We start from the raw sequence: 20,908 nt of genomic DNA on the forward strand, positions 1-20,908 counted from the left end.
CCTTCCCTATTTCCAGAACCTCCTCCACCCCCTACACCCCACCCTATCTCTGAAACCTCCTCCAGTCCAAATAACCCTCTCTTAGCTGTAACATCAATGCTCATTTTCACTCCATGATGTCAGCCTCTTGACCATCCCCTAATTCCATCACTCCACCGGCCTTCAGCTGCTTGAGCCCTCCATGTTATCATCTCATAAGACTTTGAGCAATTTGCATTTCCCTTCTCTGATGAATCCTGTCCATTTTTTCCTGGAAACAATGTTATACCTGTTGTGGATTTACTAGAGTAATTCAGGAAGGGTCCCTCAACAGCACCTTGTAAACCCAACATCAATATCACCTTGAAGACAAGGTCAGCAATATGACGCAACACTACTCCTTCTGCAGTTACTCTCCACTTCACCCTTAATCCCAACTTTGAAATTAATCATCCTTCCTTCAGTTTTTCTGGGACGGAATCCTGGAACTCTCTCCCATGTGACTTTGCATTTGTGGTCAGGGTTCTTTAACCCCACTGTCCTTGTGTTTTAAGAGGACAGTTCCTTATCATTTATGCCGGAGAGATTAGAGGGATGTGTAACACGGCTGTCCCAGTCAGTGATGCCCACTTCATGTGAATCCACAAACAAGTCTGTCATTGCGATGTTGCCATGGGAATGCACATTACTTTCCTGTTCTGAGGGATACACAGGAACAGTAGGAAATGAGACTTGGTCGAGTCAGTCAAAGAGCCAAGATGTTTCCCATCAGTGTCCCAGCGAGATGTGGACAGTTACAAGGGGAGTCAGGGTGAAACAATACCTGCTGGAGTGTGATGACCTTCGTTGTTCAGCTCTCTGAATATTGGAGTTGGGATGGCGTGCTGAGGTTCAACAGGAAGTTGGTAAGGCCAGTTCTGGAAGACTGTGTCCTGTTCTGCTCACGCTGATGTAGGAAGAATATTATTAAGCTGGAGTTGGTTCAGAAAAGATTTACCAGGGTGTTGCCAGGAGTGCAGGGTTTGAGATATAAAAATAGACTGGAGAGGCTGGGGACATTTTACAAAGAACATTACAGCACAGGAACAGGCCCTTCAACACTCCAAGCCTGCACTGACACATTTTGCCTTCCATATTAAAACTGTCTTCACTTACAGGATCCGTATTCCCCTGTTCCCTTCCTATTCATGCCTGCTGCTGTATGATTCTTGAAAACTACAATTGTGTCTGCTTCCATTGTCTGTTCTGGCAGTGTGTTCCATGAACTCACCACCCTTTCCAAGATAAACATGCTTCACATATCTCTTTTAAACACCCCCCTGACCCCTGCACCTTGAACCTGTGTCTCCGAGTAACTGACTCTTCCATCCTGAGAGAAGGCCTCATACTTTCCACCCTATCCATGCCATTCACAATCTCATAAACTTCTATAAGGTCACCCCTCAACCTCCTGCATTCTAGTGAAAACAAATCCAGTCGATCCAATCTTTCTTCACAGGTAAAAACCCCCATTCCAGGCAACACCCTGGTAAACCTTTTCTGTCCCCTCTCTAAAGGATCTACATCAGAACTGTACGTGTTTTTCACTGCAGCATAGGAAATTGAGGGGTGACCTTGTTGAGGTTTATAAAATCATGATAGTGATTGATAAGGTGAATGACAAGGGTATTTTCCCTAGTGTGTGGGAGGTCAGAATCGGGGCCATGTTTGTAAGGTCAGAGGAAAAAGATTGATAGATTTTCCCCAGAGTGATTTGTGATGGAATGAACTTCCAGATGAAGTAATGTATGTGAGTACAGTTATAATGTTTAAAAAATGCCAGCTCTTGATGCCAGTTGTTTTTTTTCTCCGTTCTGTGCTACTGAATGCCCAAATTTCTGTGACATGCATTTCCAGAGGACTAACGTGGCAAGGGAGTACATGTTAAATAGGAGGACCCTGGCAAGCACAGAAGATTAGATGGATCCTGGTTTGTATGTCCAGCCATCCGTGAAGGCAGCAGGATAGGCAGGTAAGGGAATTAAGAAGGATCAAAGCCACTGAATACATGAGCAGGGAGGTGTCATGTTGGAGCTTTACAGGATTTTGGTGAGACCACAGCTGGAGTACTGTGTGCAGTTCTGGTCACCGCATTATAGCACGGATGGGATTGTACAGGAGGGAGGTGCGGGCAAAGGAGATCCACCAGGATGTTGCATTAGATTGAGCATTGCATAAACCTGCAGGAGTGTTCTGCTGTCTGTGTGTGTGCGTGGGTGTGGCTATGGTAACCCACCCAGCCTGCACATCCCTGGACATTATGGGCAATTCAGCATGGCCAATCCACCTAACTTGAACATTTTTGAAATCCGAGCACCCGAAGGGAACCCAAGCAGACAACATGCAAAACTCCACACAGCCACCCAAGGCTGGAATTAAAGTCTGGATCCTGGCACTGTGCTCCTGCAATGTTAACCTCTGAACCACTCTTGGCTAGGGGAATTTTTTTTTTGGATTAATATCAACTTACTGTGCTCAGATTTCCAGCTTTATTATGAACAGTCAAATCACCATAATTCCAATTTTGCATCAGAGAGAGAGGACGGGTGGTGAAGTTTGATTTAATTTGATTTCCTCTTTGTCGCTTTTATTCAAAGAAATTCATGGGATGGGGGCACTGTCGGCCAGGCCAGTGTTTATTGGCCATCCCTAATAGCCCAGAGGGCAGTTAAGAGTCACAGTACAAACAGGTAACCACCTTCCCGTCTCCTGGCCCTCTCTTTATCCAAGAGTTACTCCTCCCACATTGTTGTGGGCTCGATGGCAGGTTCCTTCCTGAAAGAGCAGCCCAGGCTGGGGCATGGTTTATTGGGCTTGGCTGGCTCTGTGTTCTCTCTGGTCGTAAGTTCTCCGATCCAGACTGCACACCAGCGCGATCCGCGTTTACTTCACCCGGGCAACACCGGTCCAGGAACGGCTGGAAAGAAGCAGAGACCGGGCAAGGAAACGCCTGTAGCCAGGCAGGCAGACAGGAGCGAGAGGAGCCCGGACTCCGAGAGGGAAACAACGGAACATTGGCTGGGTTTCATCCAGAGGAGGGCGGGAGGAGTTACTGAGAGAGACAGAGAGAGAGGGACAGGAGCTACCGAGAGAGAGTTACAGAGGGAGAGGGAGGAGAGGAGTTACTGAGGGAGAGGGATGAGTTAGTGGAGGAGAGGGATTACAAAGGGGGAGGGGTTATCAAGGGAGCGGGGTTACAAAGGGGTAACGGAGAGAGGGAGAGGTGTTAAAGTGGGAGAGGAATTCCAGAGGGAGAGCAGTTCAGGGGGGAGAGGGAGTGAAAGTCGGAGTCATTCGTTGAATCTTGGGGAAAAGGGAAGACAAGAGTCTCACAAGAAGAGGGGACTGGCTGGGGCGACCTCTCCAGCAAATTGCAATCACTCCTTCCCCAAGGCCTGGTGGAGGCAGTGCTGCCCAGCACAGAGGGCATCCATTCTGCATTTACCTTTTGCCTATAGGCTGGGGACACTGCCCTCTGGAAAGTGCCATGCCCAAGCTGAGCCAGCGTTGTGCCCACTGTTCATGCCTCAGATCAGTGCTGTGTGTGTTCAGGGTGGTCTTGTTGTGCCAGTGGCTGCTGGTCCAGAGAGGAGGGGGCCGGCTGACCCTCAGACTGGTGAAACCAGGCGCTAGTCCAATGCAGGAACACCTCCTGCTGGTCGAGGAGAACTCCACCTGCTGGCAGATCATCGGTGGGACAGGCAGGAGATGGAATGGGCCCTCCTCAACTCTATTACTGTCTCCCTCAAGCACCAAGCCATCACTGAGGGAGATTATCTGAACATGACCCAAAATTGCAGATCGTTTGTGAGGGCCCGCAAGTATATCACTGTCCCCCTGAGCCCTGAGGAGGAACACTTCCCCTTGGGTTATTCCATGGTCATCCACCAGAGCATTGAGATGTTCGAGAGGCTTCTACGGAGCATTTACGCCCCACAGAATGTCTACTGTATCCACGTGGACCGCAAATCCCCGAGTCAATTTCATGCGGCAGTTCGGGCCATCGCTTCGTGTTTCCACAATGTCTTTGTCGCAGCCAAGCTGGAGTGGGTCACCTATGCTGGCTGGAGCAGAGTTCAGGCGGATCTCAACTGCATGAAGGAGCTGCTGGAGAGCCCTGTCCCCTGGAGGTACTTCATCAATGTGTGTGGCCAAGACTTCCCCCTGAAGACCAACCGGGAGATAGTCCGCAGCCTCAGAGCTCTGAATGGCTCCAACGTGATTGAGTCGGATCCTGCGCCAGGGTTCAAAAAGGTAACCGCCTTCCTGTCTGCTGGACCTCTCTTCATCCAAGTGTTTTCCATCCTCCCTCCCTCCATCATCTCTCTCTCTCTTTCTCCCCTCCAGTCCTCCACTCCTGCCTGTACAAAGAGAGACAGGGTTGTTAAAACTGTTCAGTTGCATGGAGGGAGGTTCAGAATGTACAAAGGAATATAGAGGAGTTGGAGAGTTGAGCTGCAAACAGAGTAGAAGGGCAATTGACGTTTCAGGTTGGAAACTTTCATCCGAACCCAGGGAGGGGATGGAGCTGCAGAATAAATGGGGGTGTGGGGCTGGGGAAAGGTGGGTGGGATGACAATTGTTGGATGCAGGGAGGAGATGGCTGTGATTGGACAGTGGGTGGGGTGGAGCAGATGGGTGGAAAGGAAGATGGTCAGGTGAAAGGGATGGGGTGGAATGTAAGGGCTGGGCGTGGGATAAGGAGGGATATAGACTGATTAGACAAGTATACAGGAATGTAAGTAGGTTAAGAGTGTAGGAGAAAGTGAGCACTACAGATGCTGGAGATCAGAGTCAAGAGTGTGGCACTGGAAAAGCACAGTGGGTCAGGCAGCATCTGAAGAGCAGAAGAATCAATGTTTCGGACATAAGCCCTTAATCAGGAATGAGGCTTGTGGACCAGGGTGTCGAGAGATAAGTGGGATGGGTGTGGAAGGTAGCTGGGAAAATGATAGATAGATGAAGGTATTTGGGGGAGTGGGGGTGGGGGGTGGGGGAGGGGGTGGCGGGCGGAGGTGCGGAAGGTCGAGTGGACAGGTGAGAAAGAAGATGGACCGGTCAGGAGGGTGGTGCTGAGTTGGAGGCTTGGGACTGCGATAAGTTGGGGTGGGGAAATGAAGAAACTCGTGAAATCGACATTGATCCATCTGGTTGCAGGGTTCCAAGGTGGAATATCCAGGCATCAGCTGGTAAGGGTTTGGTGATGGAGGAGGCCCAGGACCTGCATGCCCTTGGTGGGAGGGGGAGTTAAAGCGTTCAGCCACGGGGCGGTGGGGTTGGTTGGTGCGGGTGTTCCAGAGATGTTCTCTGAAACCATCCGCAAGTAAGAGTTCTATCTCCCCAATGTAGAGGAGACCACATCGGGTGCAATGGATGCAGTAGATGACATTGGTGGAGGTACAAGTACATTTCTGTCTCACATGGAAGGATCCTTTGAAGCCTTGGACGGAGGTGAGGGGGGAGGTGTGGGTGCAGGTTTTGCACTTTTCAGAGGCCAGGGAAGGTGCCGGGAGGGGAGGTTGGTTTGTTGGGGGGTGTGGATCTGACAAAGGAGTTGTAGAGGGAATAGTCTCATCGAATGCAGATGGAGTGCAGAGGGAAGTATGTCCCTAACGGTGCGGTCTGTTTGTAAGTGGCAGAAGTGGTGGAGAATAATGCAATGTATCCGGATGTTGGTGGGGGAGAAGGTGAGGACCGAGGGGTTCTGTCCCTGTTGAGTTGGGAGGAGTGTGCTTCAAGGGTGAAGGTACAGGAAATGGAGCAGATGCACTGGAGGGCATTGTCAACCACGTGGGAGAGGAAATTGTAGTTTTTGAGGTAGGACGCCATCTGGGATGTTCTGTGATGGAATTGGTCCTCCTGGGAACAGATGCAGCAGAGGCAGAGAAATTGGGAATAAGGGATAGTGTTTTTACAGGGGCAGGGTGGGAGGAGGTGTATTCCAGGTAGCTGTGGGAGTTGGTGGGTTTGTAGTAGATGTCAGCAGTTAGTCGGTTGCCAGAGATGGAGATGGAGAGGTCCAGGAAGAGGAAGGAGGTGTCCGAGATTGTCCGGGTGAATTTGAGGTCAGGTCGGAAGGTGTTGGTAGAATTAATGAACTTTTCAACCACCTCAAGCAAATACGAGGTAGTGCCAATCCAGTCATCAATGTAGTGGAGGAATAGGTGGGGAATGGTGCCGATGGATGAAGAGTCAGGTTAGTTGAGGCCCATGTGGTTGCTCATTGCCCTTAAGAGTCAAGAGTGAACAAAAGAATGTAAGTTCGGTTCAGAGCACGTAAAGGATTGTTCTTTGGTTGATAGTGAAATAGTCTCACAAACGATTGAGTTTTTTGAAGAATTAACAAAGAGGATTGATGAGGGCAGAGCGGTAGATGTGATCTATATGGACTTCAGTAAGGTATTCAACAAGCTTCCCCATGGGAGACTGATTAGCAAGGTTAGATCTCATGGAATACAAGGAGAACTAGCCATTTGGATACAGAAATGGCTCAAAAGGTAGAAGACAGAGAGTGGTGGTGGAGGGTTGTTTTTCAGACTGGAGGCTTGTGACCAGTGGAGTGCCACAAGGATCGGTGCTGGGCCCTCTACTTTTTGTCATTTTCATAAATGATTTGGATGCGAACGTGAGAGGTACAGTTAGTAAGCTTGCAGATGACACCAAAATTGAAGATGTAGTGGACTGCGAAGAGGGTTAGCTCAGATTACAACAGGATCTGGACCAGATGGAGCAATGGGCTGAGAAGTGGCAGATGGAGTTGAATTCAGGTAAATGCGAGATGCTGCATTTTGGGAAAGCAAATCTTAGCAGGGCTTATACACTTAATGGTAAGGTCCTCGGGAGTGTTGCTGAACAAAGAGACCTTGGAGTGCAGGTTCATAGCTCCTTGAAAGTGGAGTCGCAGGTAGATAGGACAGTGAAGGCAGCGTTTGGTATATGCTCCTTTATTGATCAGAGTATGGAGTACAGGAGTTGGGAGGTCATGTTGCGGCTGTATAGGACATTGGTTAGGCCACTGTTGGAATATTGCGTGCAATTCTGGTCTCCTCCCGATTGGAAAAATGTTGTGAAACTTGAAAGGATTCCAAAATGATTTACAAGGATGTTGCCAGGGTTGGAGGATTTATGCTATAGGAAGAGGCTGAACTGGCTGAGGCTGTTTTCCCTGGAGCTTCGGAGGCTGAGGGGTGACCGTATAGAGGTTTACAAAATTATGAGGGGCATAGATAGGATAAATAGACAAAGTCTTTTCCCTGGAGTCGGGCAGTCCAGAACTAGAGGGCATAGGTTTTGGGTGAGAGGGAAAAGATATAAAAGAGACCTGAGGGGCAACATTTTCACGGAGAGTGTGGTACGCGTATGGAATGACCTGCCAGAGGAAGTGGTGGAGGCTGGTACAATTACAACATTTAAGAGGCATTTGGATGGGTATACGAATAGGAATGGTTTGGAGGGATAGGGCCGGGTGCTGGCAGGTGGAACTAGATTGGGTTGGGATATCTGGTCAGCATGGACAGGTTGGACCGAAGGATCTGGTTCCATGCTGTACATCTCTATGACTGTAATTGGGTACTGCAGATGCTGGAGATTACAGTCAAGATTAGTGTTGGAAACGCACAGCAGGTCAGGCAGCATCCGAGGAGCAGGAAACCCCAACATCAGGAATAACTTCACAGAGGCCATTATCCAGTCACCAACTCACCCTTTTGTTTACACATGGAGAGTCCTTGACATGGATTCAGCTTCCTCAGAGCCAGCTGAGAGTGAACAGAACATCTGATCGTCCTGTTTATTTTTTTTGGAAGCAGCCTCAGGAGTAGCAGTCAAAGATGTCCCCAGGGTTTAGGTAGGCCCAGGCGGCAGCAGCAGGGGTGCAGGCGAGGTCCAGGCTTCAGTTGCAGGAGCAGGCCCAGACTGTAGCAGCAGTGGTGGTAGTAGCTGCCTGTGCAGCTGAGCGCAGCTTCAAATGAACAGAAATAAGCAAAGAAACCCCAGAAAACAATCACAACAAACTATGAAAAAAAATTAAAAATAAACTCCTCCTCAGGAGGAAGAAACCAACAGCAGCACATAAGACACACTGTGGCTATTTCGAAGTCAGTCTCCTCTCCTCAAGAGGATTGAAGAGTCCTTCATATGCTGATCCAGCTCCCCTAGAGCCAGCTCTGAGTGAGCAGATCCCTTGATATGCCTGTGTATTTTTCTTCCACTACCACCCAACAGCAGTCATGCTTATTTTTCCCTTGTACCCATGTCATGTGTGCAGGTGTCAGATGCAGTGTAAAACAACAAGTGTGTAAATCTTAATTTATGTGGGAAATAGAACCCACTCACTTCAATAATTTAAGTCCAAGACAAGATCTGAAGCAGCAGCATCGTCTGATATACTCTTGCAAGATAGGCACTCCGAATACAAAACCTTGATACAAATCATTTCTCTTTCCCTCCTCCCACTACCCTAAACTCAGCATCCATTCCTCTTGTTTATCTCTAGCCTTATCAGGCCTTGTGCGTAACAGTACGTAAGAGGCATTTGGATGTCTTCAATAATTTCAGTCCAAGACAAGATCTGAAGCAGCAGTATCGTCTGATATACTCTTGCAAGAATCGTGTCCACAAGGTAGGCACACCCAGTACACAACCTGGATACACAACTCTAAACCCAGCATCCATTCCTCTTGTTTATCTCTTGCCTTATCAGGCCTTGTGCGTAACAGTACAGGTTTTGCTTGGCCATTTCCACATCCCTCTGTGGTCTATTGTTAGAGTATATCCTCCTTCACTGCCATCTGCTTCCTTGCCTGCTAAAGCAACATTTCCTCTCATTCTTCGTCCACACTGAGCCTTATGACCTTGATTGTGGTTTTTGTTTTTGCAGAAGCGGGAAACAGATGCTTATAACTGTGTGTACAAGCCTATCTAGCTTAACCTACACTCCCCTTCCTCTTTCATGATTCAGCTTTGTGATTTTCGCAGACAACATTTCTAATTGCTCCTCACAATTTATATATTCCATCACCAGGAAGAAAGGAAACAGGCAGTCCTGTTTATTTATATTTTATTAAACAATTCACAGTTTATACAAACAATTACATTTACAGCTGTATACAGAGAAACAGCAATTTTACAAGGGAGGGGAATGACAAAGCCAAGCCCCAAATCCTGACATTCAACCGGTTTCAGGGAAATGAGGACAAACCTCAAATCCCAGTTTCAATCATTACAAACAGTAACAATGACATTCATACATATAAGTCAGTCCACTTGTGTAAGAAACAGCGCATACAATACAGACCCCCGAAAAAACAGCAAGCCTCTTTTCTCTCCCCCCCGCCCCCACCACCACCACCACCCCAATCCCTCCCACCTTCTGGCTGCTCTAAGACAGCCCGCCCCTACGCACCTTCCGGCTCTTGGTCCACCCTGACACACCTTTCGACCACCTCTAGGACAACCCACCCATTAACCCGTCCGGGGCGACAGCGCTGTGGACAGCTTCTGGCTCTCTGTCTGCCCCTACTTACCATTGGGCTCTCATCACCCCACTGCACCGTCCGGCCAGTGGACTACCCTGACACACCTTCCCGCACCTCTAGGACAGCCCGTCCCCTTCCCAGGGACGACAGCGTGCAGGGTCGCCCACAAGCCTTCCGGATCTCAGCCTACCCCTATGCACCATCTGAGACACCTTCCAACCAACTCTAGGACAGCCCAGCCAGATTACCCCTTCTGAAAGTGCTCAGAATGGCCTACCCACCTACTGGCATCAGGGGTGGCCTACCCACCCTCTGTTTCTTGGGGTGACAGCTTTCAGGACGACCCATGAACGTCCCAACTCACAGTAAGGCCTGCCAGACCCAGGGACACACATGACACACAAGACAGTCTACCCACCAATAAGCTCTCAGGGAGACTGTCATCAGGGTGGCCTACCCACCCTCCAGCTTTCAGGACAGCCTACCAATCTTCAGGTTCACAGGATGGCCTACCCACCCTCCGGCTCTCGGGGTGACAGCTTTCAGGATGACCCACGAGCCTCCCAGCTCACAGTAAGACCTGCCAGACCCAGAGACATGCAAGACAGTGCAGGTGATAAGCCCAACAAACCATATGACAGTTAATTACCAACAAACAGAGTCCTTTCTAGGCCAGAGTCCATTAGTACAGGAATTTTTCTTCAAAATGTAGAGTCCATTTCCAGGCCTGAGGGGTGGAGAGAGTGCCATACAAGGCCTTGATCAGACCACATCAGAATCAGTCTGTACATTTTTACCTCATTTAAAACATAAAATAATTACATTGACAGCAAGTTTAACCTGCCTTTTTCCTGGGATGAAGGGCTTATCTTATGAAGGAAAGTTGAACAAGTTGGCTTTTACATATTTAAGTTTGGAAATCTGAGAGATCTTTTTGAAATGTATAAATTTCTCTGAGGGAGCATGATAAGGTGGTTGATGAGACATTGTAAGTTTGACAAGATGTTCTGTAGAATAAGATATCATCAGAGTCCTACAGCACCGAAACATACCCTTTCGTCCAACTCATCCATGCCAACCAGGTATCCTAATTGGAACTAGTCCCATTATCCTGTGTTTGGTCCATATCCCTCTAAACTCGTCCTATTTATGTCATCTGTTAAATCTTGTAATTGTACCCACTACAACAATTCTTTTTGTCAATTTGCTCCATATTTGCACTACCCTCAGGTCTCACCTTAAACCTATGCCCTCTGGGTTTGGACTCCCCCATCCTGGGGCTATTCACTTTTATTGATTTCCCGCACAATTTTATAAACATCCAATACTCCAGTGAGAAAAGTCCTAGCCTATCTAGCCTCTCCTTATAACTAAAACCCTGCAGTCCTGGCAACATCTTTGTAAATCTATTCTGCATCCTTTGCAGTTTAACAACACCCTTCCAATAGCAGGGCGATCACAAATTTACCCAGTACTCCAAAAGTGTCCTTACCAATGCCTTGCAGAATTATTTTCCCCTGAGAGGGCTGTGGCACTATGTAAATCTCTTCTGTACGAAGTTGTGAAGGCTGAGTTGACGAAGTTATGAAAGAGTGAGCAAGGTGACCTTTTTTAAAAAAAAAGATAAGGACTCCGGGGCAACCGATAGAAATGTGGAATTGAAATTGCAACCAGATGAGCAGTGACCTTCTTGAATGGTGGAGCAGACTTGAAGGGACGAATGGCTGATTTTTGTTATGATACTGGTGGAGACAGGTTATGCCTTAGTTCAAGTAAAAAGTAGGGAGTTTTCTGACCACTCAGCTGAGGAAAGGGCTTTGGTGTTCCTCCTGATAACATGAACCTTGAAGGAAATCTTCCTCTACGCCAGTCACAGAATTAAAGAATTCTTGCGGAAGGATGCCATTCAGCCAATCGTGTCTGTAATTATTCCACATCTAGTACCAATCTCCTGCATTTCCACACTCAACTCTGGCAACATCCTTGTAAATCTTTACTGAACCTTTTCAAGTTTCACAACATCCTTCCTATAGCAGAGAGACCAGAATTGCATGCTGTGTTCCAGAAATTGCCAAACCAATGTCCTATTCAGCCACAGCATGTCCTCCCAACTCCTACACACAATGCACTGACCAATAAAGGCAAGCGTAGCAAACGCCTTCTTCACCACCCTGTCTATCTGTGACTCCATTTTCAAGAAGCTATGAATCTGCATTCCAAGATCTCTTGTTTCATCATCACTCCCCAGACTTTACCATGAAGTGTATTATTCCTACCCTGATTTGCCTTTCCAAGATAGAGCACCTCACATTTAACGACGTTAAACTCCATCTGGCACTCCTCGACCTATTAGCCCATCTGATCAAGACCCCGTTGTACTCTGAGGTTGACTTGAAATATTACTCTGGATGTAGGTTTGCTCGTTGAGCTGGAAGGTTTATTTTCAGATGTTTCATCGCTATACGAGGCAACATCTTCAGTGAACCTTCCAACTCAGCGAGCAAACCTACAGCGAGAACCTCAACCTGAACTACAAACCTTCTCAAACCTTGCTGATATTTTACTGTCATATATATCAAGTTACAGTAAAAAATGTTGTCTTATGTGCTTTACAGACAGATATTGATAGGCTAAGCTGGCAAAAATGTTGGCAAATGGAGTGCAATGTGGGAAAATGTGAAGTTGAAGGGAAATCAAAAGAATAGAATATTATTTAAATGGAGAAAGCTTCAGAAAGCTGTAACACCATGGGACTTGGGGCAACTAGTGAATGAAACATGGAAAACTTGCACACGGGGGCAGCAGGTAATTGGGAAGACAATTGGAATATTGGATGAAAACAGAAATTTCTGGAGAGACTCAGCAGGTCGGGTAGCATTCGTGGAGAGAAAACAGAGTCAATGTTTTGAGTCTGGTGACCTTTCTTCAGAACTGAAGTGGAATGTTTGCCCTTATTTGAAGGGGGTTGGAGTATAAAAATCAGGAAGTCTTACTGCAACTGTGCAAGGTGCTTGTGAGAGCACATCCGGAGTACTGTGAGCACTTCTGGTCACCTTATTTAAGAAAACATGTTGTTTCATTGGAGGAAGTTAAGAGAATGTTCGGGGTATGGCCCCCACGATGGAGGGATTGTCTTAAAAACAAAACCTAAACAGGATTCTACTCACTGGAGTTTAGAAGAATGAGAGGTGACCTCATTGAAATGGACAGGATTAAGGGGCTTGACAGGATAAATGCTGAAAGGATGTTTCTCCTCATGGGAGAGTCCAGGACCAGGGCGGGTATTGTCTCAGAATAAAGGGGCACCAGTTTATGACTGAGATCAGGTGGAATTTCCTCTCTTAGAAGATTGTGAATCTTTGGAATTCCTTGTATATATTTAAGGTTCAGATGCATAGATTCTTGGTCAGTGAGGAATTAAGGGTTACGGGGATAGGGCAAGAACATAGATGTGAGGAATGTTGAATCAGCCATGATTCCAGTGGAGCTGGCTTGAGGGACTAAATGGCTGACTCCTGTCCCGACTTGTTAATGGTCTTACATTTACTGATGAATCTGTTCAAAGATGTTACCGCACAACTCTGGAGCAGAAGCGACTTGAACCTGGGTCTCTGAGGTTCACACCGCATGGATCCTAGTTTACTTTATATCATGCACTTGACATTGATGCTGGTAGTTATAGCTGCAATTTGCACCAACCTGCCTTAGATCAAATTAATGAAGCAAAGCCACTGCAGGTTTTCAAAAGGTAAGTCTTCAACTTTGCATCATGCATTGATGAAGCAGCTGAGAATTTGAATGCAGAGAATGTTGTCTGAACTGGATTCAATGAAGTGTTTCACTAGGCACTAGATCAAAACGGCTGGACAACAAAATTGACAACACAAGCCCTGATTCATGGATCTTATTTTGGACGAGAGGTTGGTCGGTTGGTAGGTGGGAATGATCCACACAGCTGGGACATATAAACATCAAGACCCGGAGCAGGAGAAGATGATTTGGCCCTACCTGACGCCCACCATACTATATGATCATGGCTAATCCTCTATCTCAATGCCATACCTCCACTTTCTCCCCATGCCTTTGATGCTTTTGAAACCTAAATATTTGTTAGTCACATTCTTGGATATATTCAATTACTCAAACTCCACAGCTTTCTATGGTACAGAATTCCATAACTTGCTGGTTAAAGCGCTGCAGGTCAGGCAGCATCCAAGGAACAGGAAATTCGATGTTTCCGGCATAAGCCTGATGTAGGGCTTATGCCCGAATCGTCAAATTTCCTGTTCCTTGGATGCTGCCTGACCTGCTGCGCTTTAACCAGTAACACATTTTCAGCTTTGGCACATATCTCTCTAACCTATCCCTATTCATGTCCACATCTAGATGCCTTTTAATTATTGTCATTGTACCAGCTGCCTGCACAACCTCTTGGTAGCTCATTCCAGGCACACATCACCCACTGCGTGAAAAACTAATTCCTCAGGTCTTTCCCCTCTCACCTTAAACCTATGCTTCTAGTTTTGGACTCCCCCACCCTTGGGAAAAGACCTTTGGCTATACAAACAACGTGGAAGGAATCAAAATGGGGCAAGAACAGAAAAGGAGGTCAGCTAAATAATTCTGAGCAGCAACAGAAAAGTGTAGCCAAGCACGTATGTAAGCTAGCTAGCTTACTGAAACTGGCTCCAGTTAAGTGAGAAGACAGGAAGATAGAAACAACACTCAACAGGTTATGTAGAAGTTTAAGGTCAATGATCTAATTGCTAAACATCACATACCTAGATCAGGGTCTGATTGATCAGTTGTGTTGCTAAGGCTTGAAATCAAAATGTAATTTGTGAAAAGGGAACACTGATTTGTGTGTAAAAGTGTGATTGCAACTGCCTGTTTCAGACTCTCCAGGTAAGGGTGGGCTTTGACCCGGCTGGTTGAGTCTTCTTGCATGTATGTGGTAAAGAAGCTGTGTGAAGTGTACTATCATCCGGCTGATCATTTCAACATCTATCCATGCCCCTCTTGATTTTATGAACTTCTGTGATGACACCCCTCAGTATCTGACACTCCAGGAAAAATAGCCCCAGCCTATTCAATCTCTTACTGTAACTCAAACTCTCCAATCTCGGCAACATCCTGGTAAATCTTTTCTGCACCCTCTCAAGTTTAACAATATCCTTTCTTTCGAAGGGCGACCAGAATTGTATGCAGTATTTTAAAAGTGGCCTCACCAATGTCCTCTACAGACAATAGATCACACTTGGTAATGGCAAAGGCATATCAGAGATAGTCAAAGATACTCCTACTTATAGACAATAGGTGCAGTAGGCCATTCGGCCCTTCGAGCCAGCACCACCATTCATTATAATCATGGCTGATCATCCACAATCAGTATCCTGTTCCTGCCTTATCCCCATAACCCTTGATTCCACTATCTTTCAGAGCTCTATCCATCTCTGTTACAGCTGCAACATCACATCCCAACTCCTAAACTCAATGCACTGACCAATGAAGGTAAAGGTATCAAACACATACATCACCACCCTGTCTATCTGCAATGCACTTTCAAAGAACTATATCCCTGTCCTTCTCTCTAAGGCAAAAGCTCTGTGTTCAAGTTCCACTCCAGGAGTTGATGACCACAGGCAAGTGTCTCCATTGCACTGGTGAGGCATGAAAGGCGATGTTCCCAGTGCTGGAAAATGAGACTGGAGTAGAAGGAGCCTGTTTTGCCAGCACAGACACGATGGGCTGAAGGATCTATTTTTCTGGTGCTCTCAACCTTTATGACCAGAGGGCACAGCTTGAAGTCTATTTTTGGAGTCAGATCCACTGGGAGAGTTTGAGAATGAGTTTTATATTTGCTCAGCAAAGGAGCATTGGGAGATGGTTTGGGAGGCATGGATATGGGGAAATAGGCAGGTGACTGGCACTAGGCAACAGGAGTGAGAAAGGCCTGAGGGGCTGAATGGCCTTGTTCTCCACTGTAAGGTGAGTAACTGAGAGAAGGAGTGTGCATGGATCTTGCTGGAGCTGGGCCAAGGAGACTGCAGAGGAGTTGGGGAGGGGAAATGTCATAGGCGAAGTTGAAAGGCTATCATTTCTACTTTCTCGTCTCTCTCACTCTCTCTTGCGCTTGCCTTTTAGAAACGTTGGCAATACCACCACGATACCCTCGACCAAGTCGACTTGACGGCGCAACTGAAAGACCAGCCGAACATCAGCACCTCCATCTTCGTGGGCAGTGCCTACTTCATGACCACCAGAGAGTTTGTCAGCCATGTTTTTGCCAGTGCTGAGATCCAGGCCTTCCTCAAGTGGTCGGAGGACACCTACAGCCCGGACGAGCATGTGTGGGCTACCCTGCACAGAATGCCCAATGTACCCGGCTCTATCCCGTACACCCAAGAGGCCATCAGGACACTTGGCCGGGCAGTAAAGTGGTCCTTTGAGGCTGGTGATGTTGCGAGGGGTGCCCTATACCCTCCCTGCACGGGAAGGTATCGCCACTTGGTTTGTGTGTATGGGGCAGGAGATCTACAGTGGGTGGTCCGTCAGAGATGTTACTTTGCAAATAAGTTTGACTCCAACATGGACAACACGGCAGTACAGTGCATGGAGGAATATCTCCGAAACAGGACACTTGGTAAAAGCAGGGCTGGGTTGGAGGTTGGGACAGAGTAAACCTCGGTGATGGTCGTAGCGATGGTGGGTGAGACATTGGAAAAACTGAGAGACTGGGCACTGTGAAACTGGGCACTGTGAGACTATACTATAACACTGGCTCTTGCGGAGGCCAGGCACTGTGAAACTGCGTGCTGTAACATGGCCACTGTAGAACTAGGCAGTGTGAGGCTGGGCACTATAGTGTTGGGCACTGTGGAGATTGGATACCTTAATACTATCCACTGTAACACTGGGCACTGTGAGACTTAGCACTGTAACATTAGTCAAAATGTGTGGTGCTGGAAAAGCACGGCAGGTCAGGCAGCATCCGAGGAACAAGAGAATCAATGTTTCAGGTATAAGCCCTTCATCAGGAATGTGGGGGAATAAAGGCGTTGAGAGATAAATAGAATGAGGGAGGGGCTTTTGGGGAAGGTAGCTGGGAAGGTGCTCGGTAAGTCCAGTTGGATGGGTGATTGTGATTGGTCGGTGGGGAAGGTCGAACATGTAGTTAGGAAGGAAGATGGACAGGTCAAGAGGGGAGAGCCGACTTGGAGGGTTGGATCTGGGATGAGGTGGGGGCAGAGGAGAGATTTGGAAACTAGTGACATCAAAGTTGATGCCAAGTGGTTGAGGGTCCCAAGGCAGGAGATGAGGTGTTCTTCCTCCAGTCATCAGATAGCTTGGATTTGGTAAGGCAGGAAGTGTCATTGTGGAGTGGGAAAGGGAGTTGAAGTGGTTGGCCACAGGTCGATGGGGTTATTTGTGCCCAGTCTCACCAGGGACACATCCACCAATAATACTCAACACTGCACAAGTGGGCACTGCATTACTGGAACACTACACTCGTGGGCACGGCATTACTGGAACACTGCACAAGTGAGCACTGTATAACTTGAACACTGCATTAGTGGGCACTGTACAGCTGGACCCTGCAAGACCGGTATTGTGACCATCACTACTTTTTTACTTTTCTCATTTTGGTTTGGAACTGAGTCCAAATTGAGAATTGAACTTTGAACAGTGGCTAGTTCTTCTTTTAAAAAAAAAACTGGAGAGACAAAAGACTGATGTTTGCTGTTAGAATCTGGCCAGGAAAGATAATGCAGATGAATTACAGCTCTCTGAACACAGCAGACATTTCAGCACCGAGATGTAGTTCTGCTCAGGGACTGACAGCTGGATGGATATTGAATGGGTCAGTCAATAAGAGGAATGCTGCCAAGCAGGTAACTACAGAGAATGGTGAGAAAGAAAGTGGAAACCATGAGTGACCTCGCTCTGACTGGATTTTGGGCTTGGAGGAAGTGCTTCTTTGGAAGTTGCTGGACTGGTCTGGTCTTCCTTTTTGGTTTGACTTGGTCTAGTTATTTCCCCAGTTGTTAACTTGTTAAAAGGTCTGAGATGAGAATGTGAGTCTTCAGGAATGAGTATTAGTCTCCACAGGTCTTCAGAATTTGTTCGCATTGACTGGTGACTTTAAGTTCAAACAGGGTGTACAGTTCTTATGCCTGTAATACAACCCAGTATCAAAGGATTTCATGATGGCCTACTATTTATCATTAAAACTGTTATCAACTGGCAAATTAAAATTGGAAACAAGTTTATCTCTTAACTGTCTGCTGGTGTGCAAATTGGGGGGGGTGCATGGGTTTATGATCATCTGTGTTCTGCTAAAGTGACATAAATTGTTAATTTCTGTTTATTAAGTTATAAACTTGATATCCAAGATCTGTAATTTGTAAATTCTGGTTAGGAACAATTGAACGATTTTGAGGGCCATTGAAATAGTTGAACGTCACTGTGTTGCAAATCCAGTGATCGGGAGGCTGGTTTTGGTTGATCTTCATTTTCCTGTGTCACTCCGGACCCCATACCTCTAGGCACAATAACTCTGGATATTGTCACTCCCTGTATGACACTGTCAGTCTGGACACTCCAACGCTTGACACTGTCACTCCGGTTACAACACTGTCCCTCTGGACTCTATCACTAGATACTGTGAGATCAGACTGTGACACTGGGCAGTGTAATGCTGGACATTGCGATGTCAGATGTTTTAACTATAAACACTAACACCGGAAATAGTGACACTGGATATCATTTGGATGCAGATAGAAATGAAAACAGTCAAAAAGAAAACAATTGAGATAGAATCTACTTGTAGAAATGGGAACTAAATGGGACTGAGTGAGAATGATTATGGCTGTTTAATGAACAGAAATCAGAACACTGCAATGATGTCCACATCTAACGGAGGGTCTCGGGGTGGTTTGTATAAAGAATACCAGATATGCGGGAGTGAGTTTCAGACTGGAATCTAATCGAGAGGTTCAGGGTGGTTTCTGTACAAATGACGGAAGCTGACCTGTGTGTGTGAATGGCCCGTGTTAGTCTAACATCCAGGGATTGTTTAATGGAGCTTGCTTCATACTTCAAGGACTCAGACATCTCCATTTTATCTGTCTCCCACCAAAATTGACAGGGCAATGACAGCAGAAGCTACAAAAAGAAATGTTGCCTCTGTAATGCCATCTGTATACATCCAGGGCAGAAACAATCCTGGGATTGATAAGAGTAAATCTCCCTCCACTCCATCCTCATCAAACACTCCCAGGACAGGGACAGAATGGTGTTCGGTACAGAGGAAGAACTCATCTCGATATTATTCCCATCATTGTTCCTTTGGCCATGGGTTTGAAATGCGATCCCCACACTGTCATTGACTATAGATCTGTCTGAATTTTGTTTCATCATTTAGGAATGTATTCAGCCCAGTGAGCTCTCACAGCTCTCTCTCCCTCATAGGTATAGACATTGTGTCTGTCTCTCCTCTTCTGTCTCCTTATTTCTCTCCCTGTCTCTCTCTCTCTCTCCCTTTGCCTCTCACTTCTCTGCCTCCCTCCCTCATCTCTGCTTTCTGAGGGTTTTCTGTGGGTTCGTGAGACCAATGCGATGTTAAGAAAGACTGTACCACGAATGTCACGGTGTTTGCTGTGCCCTAGAGGTTGGAAGACTAGCTGGTGGGCAGTAATCAAGGTCATTTCCAGCTTGGTGAGCTAGTATCACCCCAGCCTCAAAATTTCCCTGGACCATCTCAGACTCCTCCCTCCCCTTCCTCGACCTCTCCATTTCTATCTCGGGCAACCGACTCAACACAGATTCCACCTCCTCCCACCCTGCCTCCTGTATAAACGCTATCCCATATTCCCAATTCCTTTGCCTCCGCCGCATCGGATCCCAGGAGGACCAATTCCACTATCGAACAGCCCAAATGGCCTCCTTTTTCAAAGACCGCAATTTCCCCTCGAACGTGGTCGACGATGCTCTCCACCGCATCTCCTCCATTTCCCGCACCTCCACCCTTGAACCCTGCCTCTCCAATTGCCACCAGGACAGAACCCCACTGGTCCTCACATTCCACCCTACCAACCTCCGGATACATTGTACCATTCTCCGTTATTTCTGCCACCTCCAAACAGACCCCACCACCACTGATATATTTCCCTCCCGACCCCTATCAGCGTTCCACAGAGACCACTCTGTCCGCAACTCCCTCGTCAGGTCCACACCCCCCACCAGCCCAACTTCCACTCCAGGACCTTCCCCTGCAACCAAAAAAAGTGCAAAACTTGTGCCCACTCCTCCCCCCTCACCTCCCTCCAAGGCCCCAAGGGATCCTTCCATATCCGTTGCAAATTCACCTGCATCTCCACACACATCATTTACTGTATCCGCTGCACCCGATGTGGTCTCCTCTACATTGGGGAGACAGACCGCCTACTTGCATAATGTTTCATGGAACACCTCTGGGACACCCGCACCAACCAACCCAACCACCCTGTGACTGAACACTTTAACTCCCCCTCCCACTCCGCGAAGGACATGCAGGTCCTTGGCCTCCTCCATCGCCAGACCTTGGCCACACGACGCCTGGAGGAAGAGCGCCTCATTTTCCACCTAGGAACCCTCCAACCACACAGAATGAATGTAGATTTCTCCTGCTTCATTTCCCTCCCCGCACCTTATCTCAGTCCCAACCCCCGGTTTCAGCACCTGCAATCTTCTTCCTGACCTCTCCGCTCCTACCCCCTCTCCGGCCTATCACCCTCACCCTCACCTCCTTCCACCTATTGTATTCCCAGCACCCTCCCGCAAATTTGCCCCAACCTTTTATCTCAGTCCACTTGGCACACCAGCCTCATTCCTGAACAAGGGACTATGCCTGAAACTTCGGTTCTTCTGCTCCTGAGATGCTGCCTGGCCTGCTGCGCTTTTCCAGTGCCACACTTTTCTACACTGGTCTCCAGCATCTGCAGTCCTCACTTTCTCCGAGTTAGTACCAAGTGAGGCTGCCTGAAGGGTCACTGCTAAAGACACAGGCACTTACAATTGATAGCAATGAGTAGCTGAAGGGAACAAATGTAATGTTTCCAAGTTCACTGAAAAGTGGGTGGGAGAGAAAGCTGTGGGGACGACTGAAGATATGGGCAACTTCACTGAGTGAGAAAGGAATTAGCAGATGGAATATAATGTGCAGCAGATATTTCCAAGCTAACTTAGTGACTGATTAAAATTCCCATTCCTTGCCCAGTCCATCCTTCTACACCCAAAGGTGATTTGTCCCTGTGGGACAGCAGTGTAGGTCAAACTGTGGGATATGAAGTGTTCCCAGTCTGAGCTACAACATGAGGAGCACAAGGATTGAGGTGATTATTCTGTTGTGGAAGTTGAATGAGTTTTGGAAACAG

The 20,908-nt window shown here is 47.3% G+C and overlaps 1 protein-coding gene across 1 annotated transcript; it reads left to right on the forward strand.

Moving 5' to 3' along the window:
- The first annotated feature begins 2,778 nt into the window (after positions 1-2,778).
- Positions 2,779-20,731, forward strand: LOC132806909 (beta-1,3-galactosyl-O-glycosyl-glycoprotein beta-1,6-N-acetylglucosaminyltransferase 3-like). Its single transcript, XM_060821280.1, has 4 exons — positions 2,779-3,040; positions 3,662-4,272; positions 15,639-16,160; positions 20,624-20,731. Exons 1-4 carry the CDS (start codon positions 2,779-2,781, stop codon positions 20,729-20,731), a joined length of 1,503 nt encoding a protein of 500 aa, XP_060677263.1.
- Positions 20,732-20,908: the final 177 nt, after the last annotated feature.

The sequence above is a fragment of the Hemiscyllium ocellatum genome (genome assembly GCF_020745735.1).
Source record: "Hemiscyllium ocellatum isolate sHemOce1 chromosome 15 unlocalized genomic scaffold, sHemOce1.pat.X.cur. SUPER_15_unloc_5, whole genome shotgun sequence".
NCBI classification, from domain to species: domain Eukaryota; kingdom Metazoa; phylum Chordata; class Chondrichthyes; order Orectolobiformes; family Hemiscylliidae; genus Hemiscyllium; species Hemiscyllium ocellatum.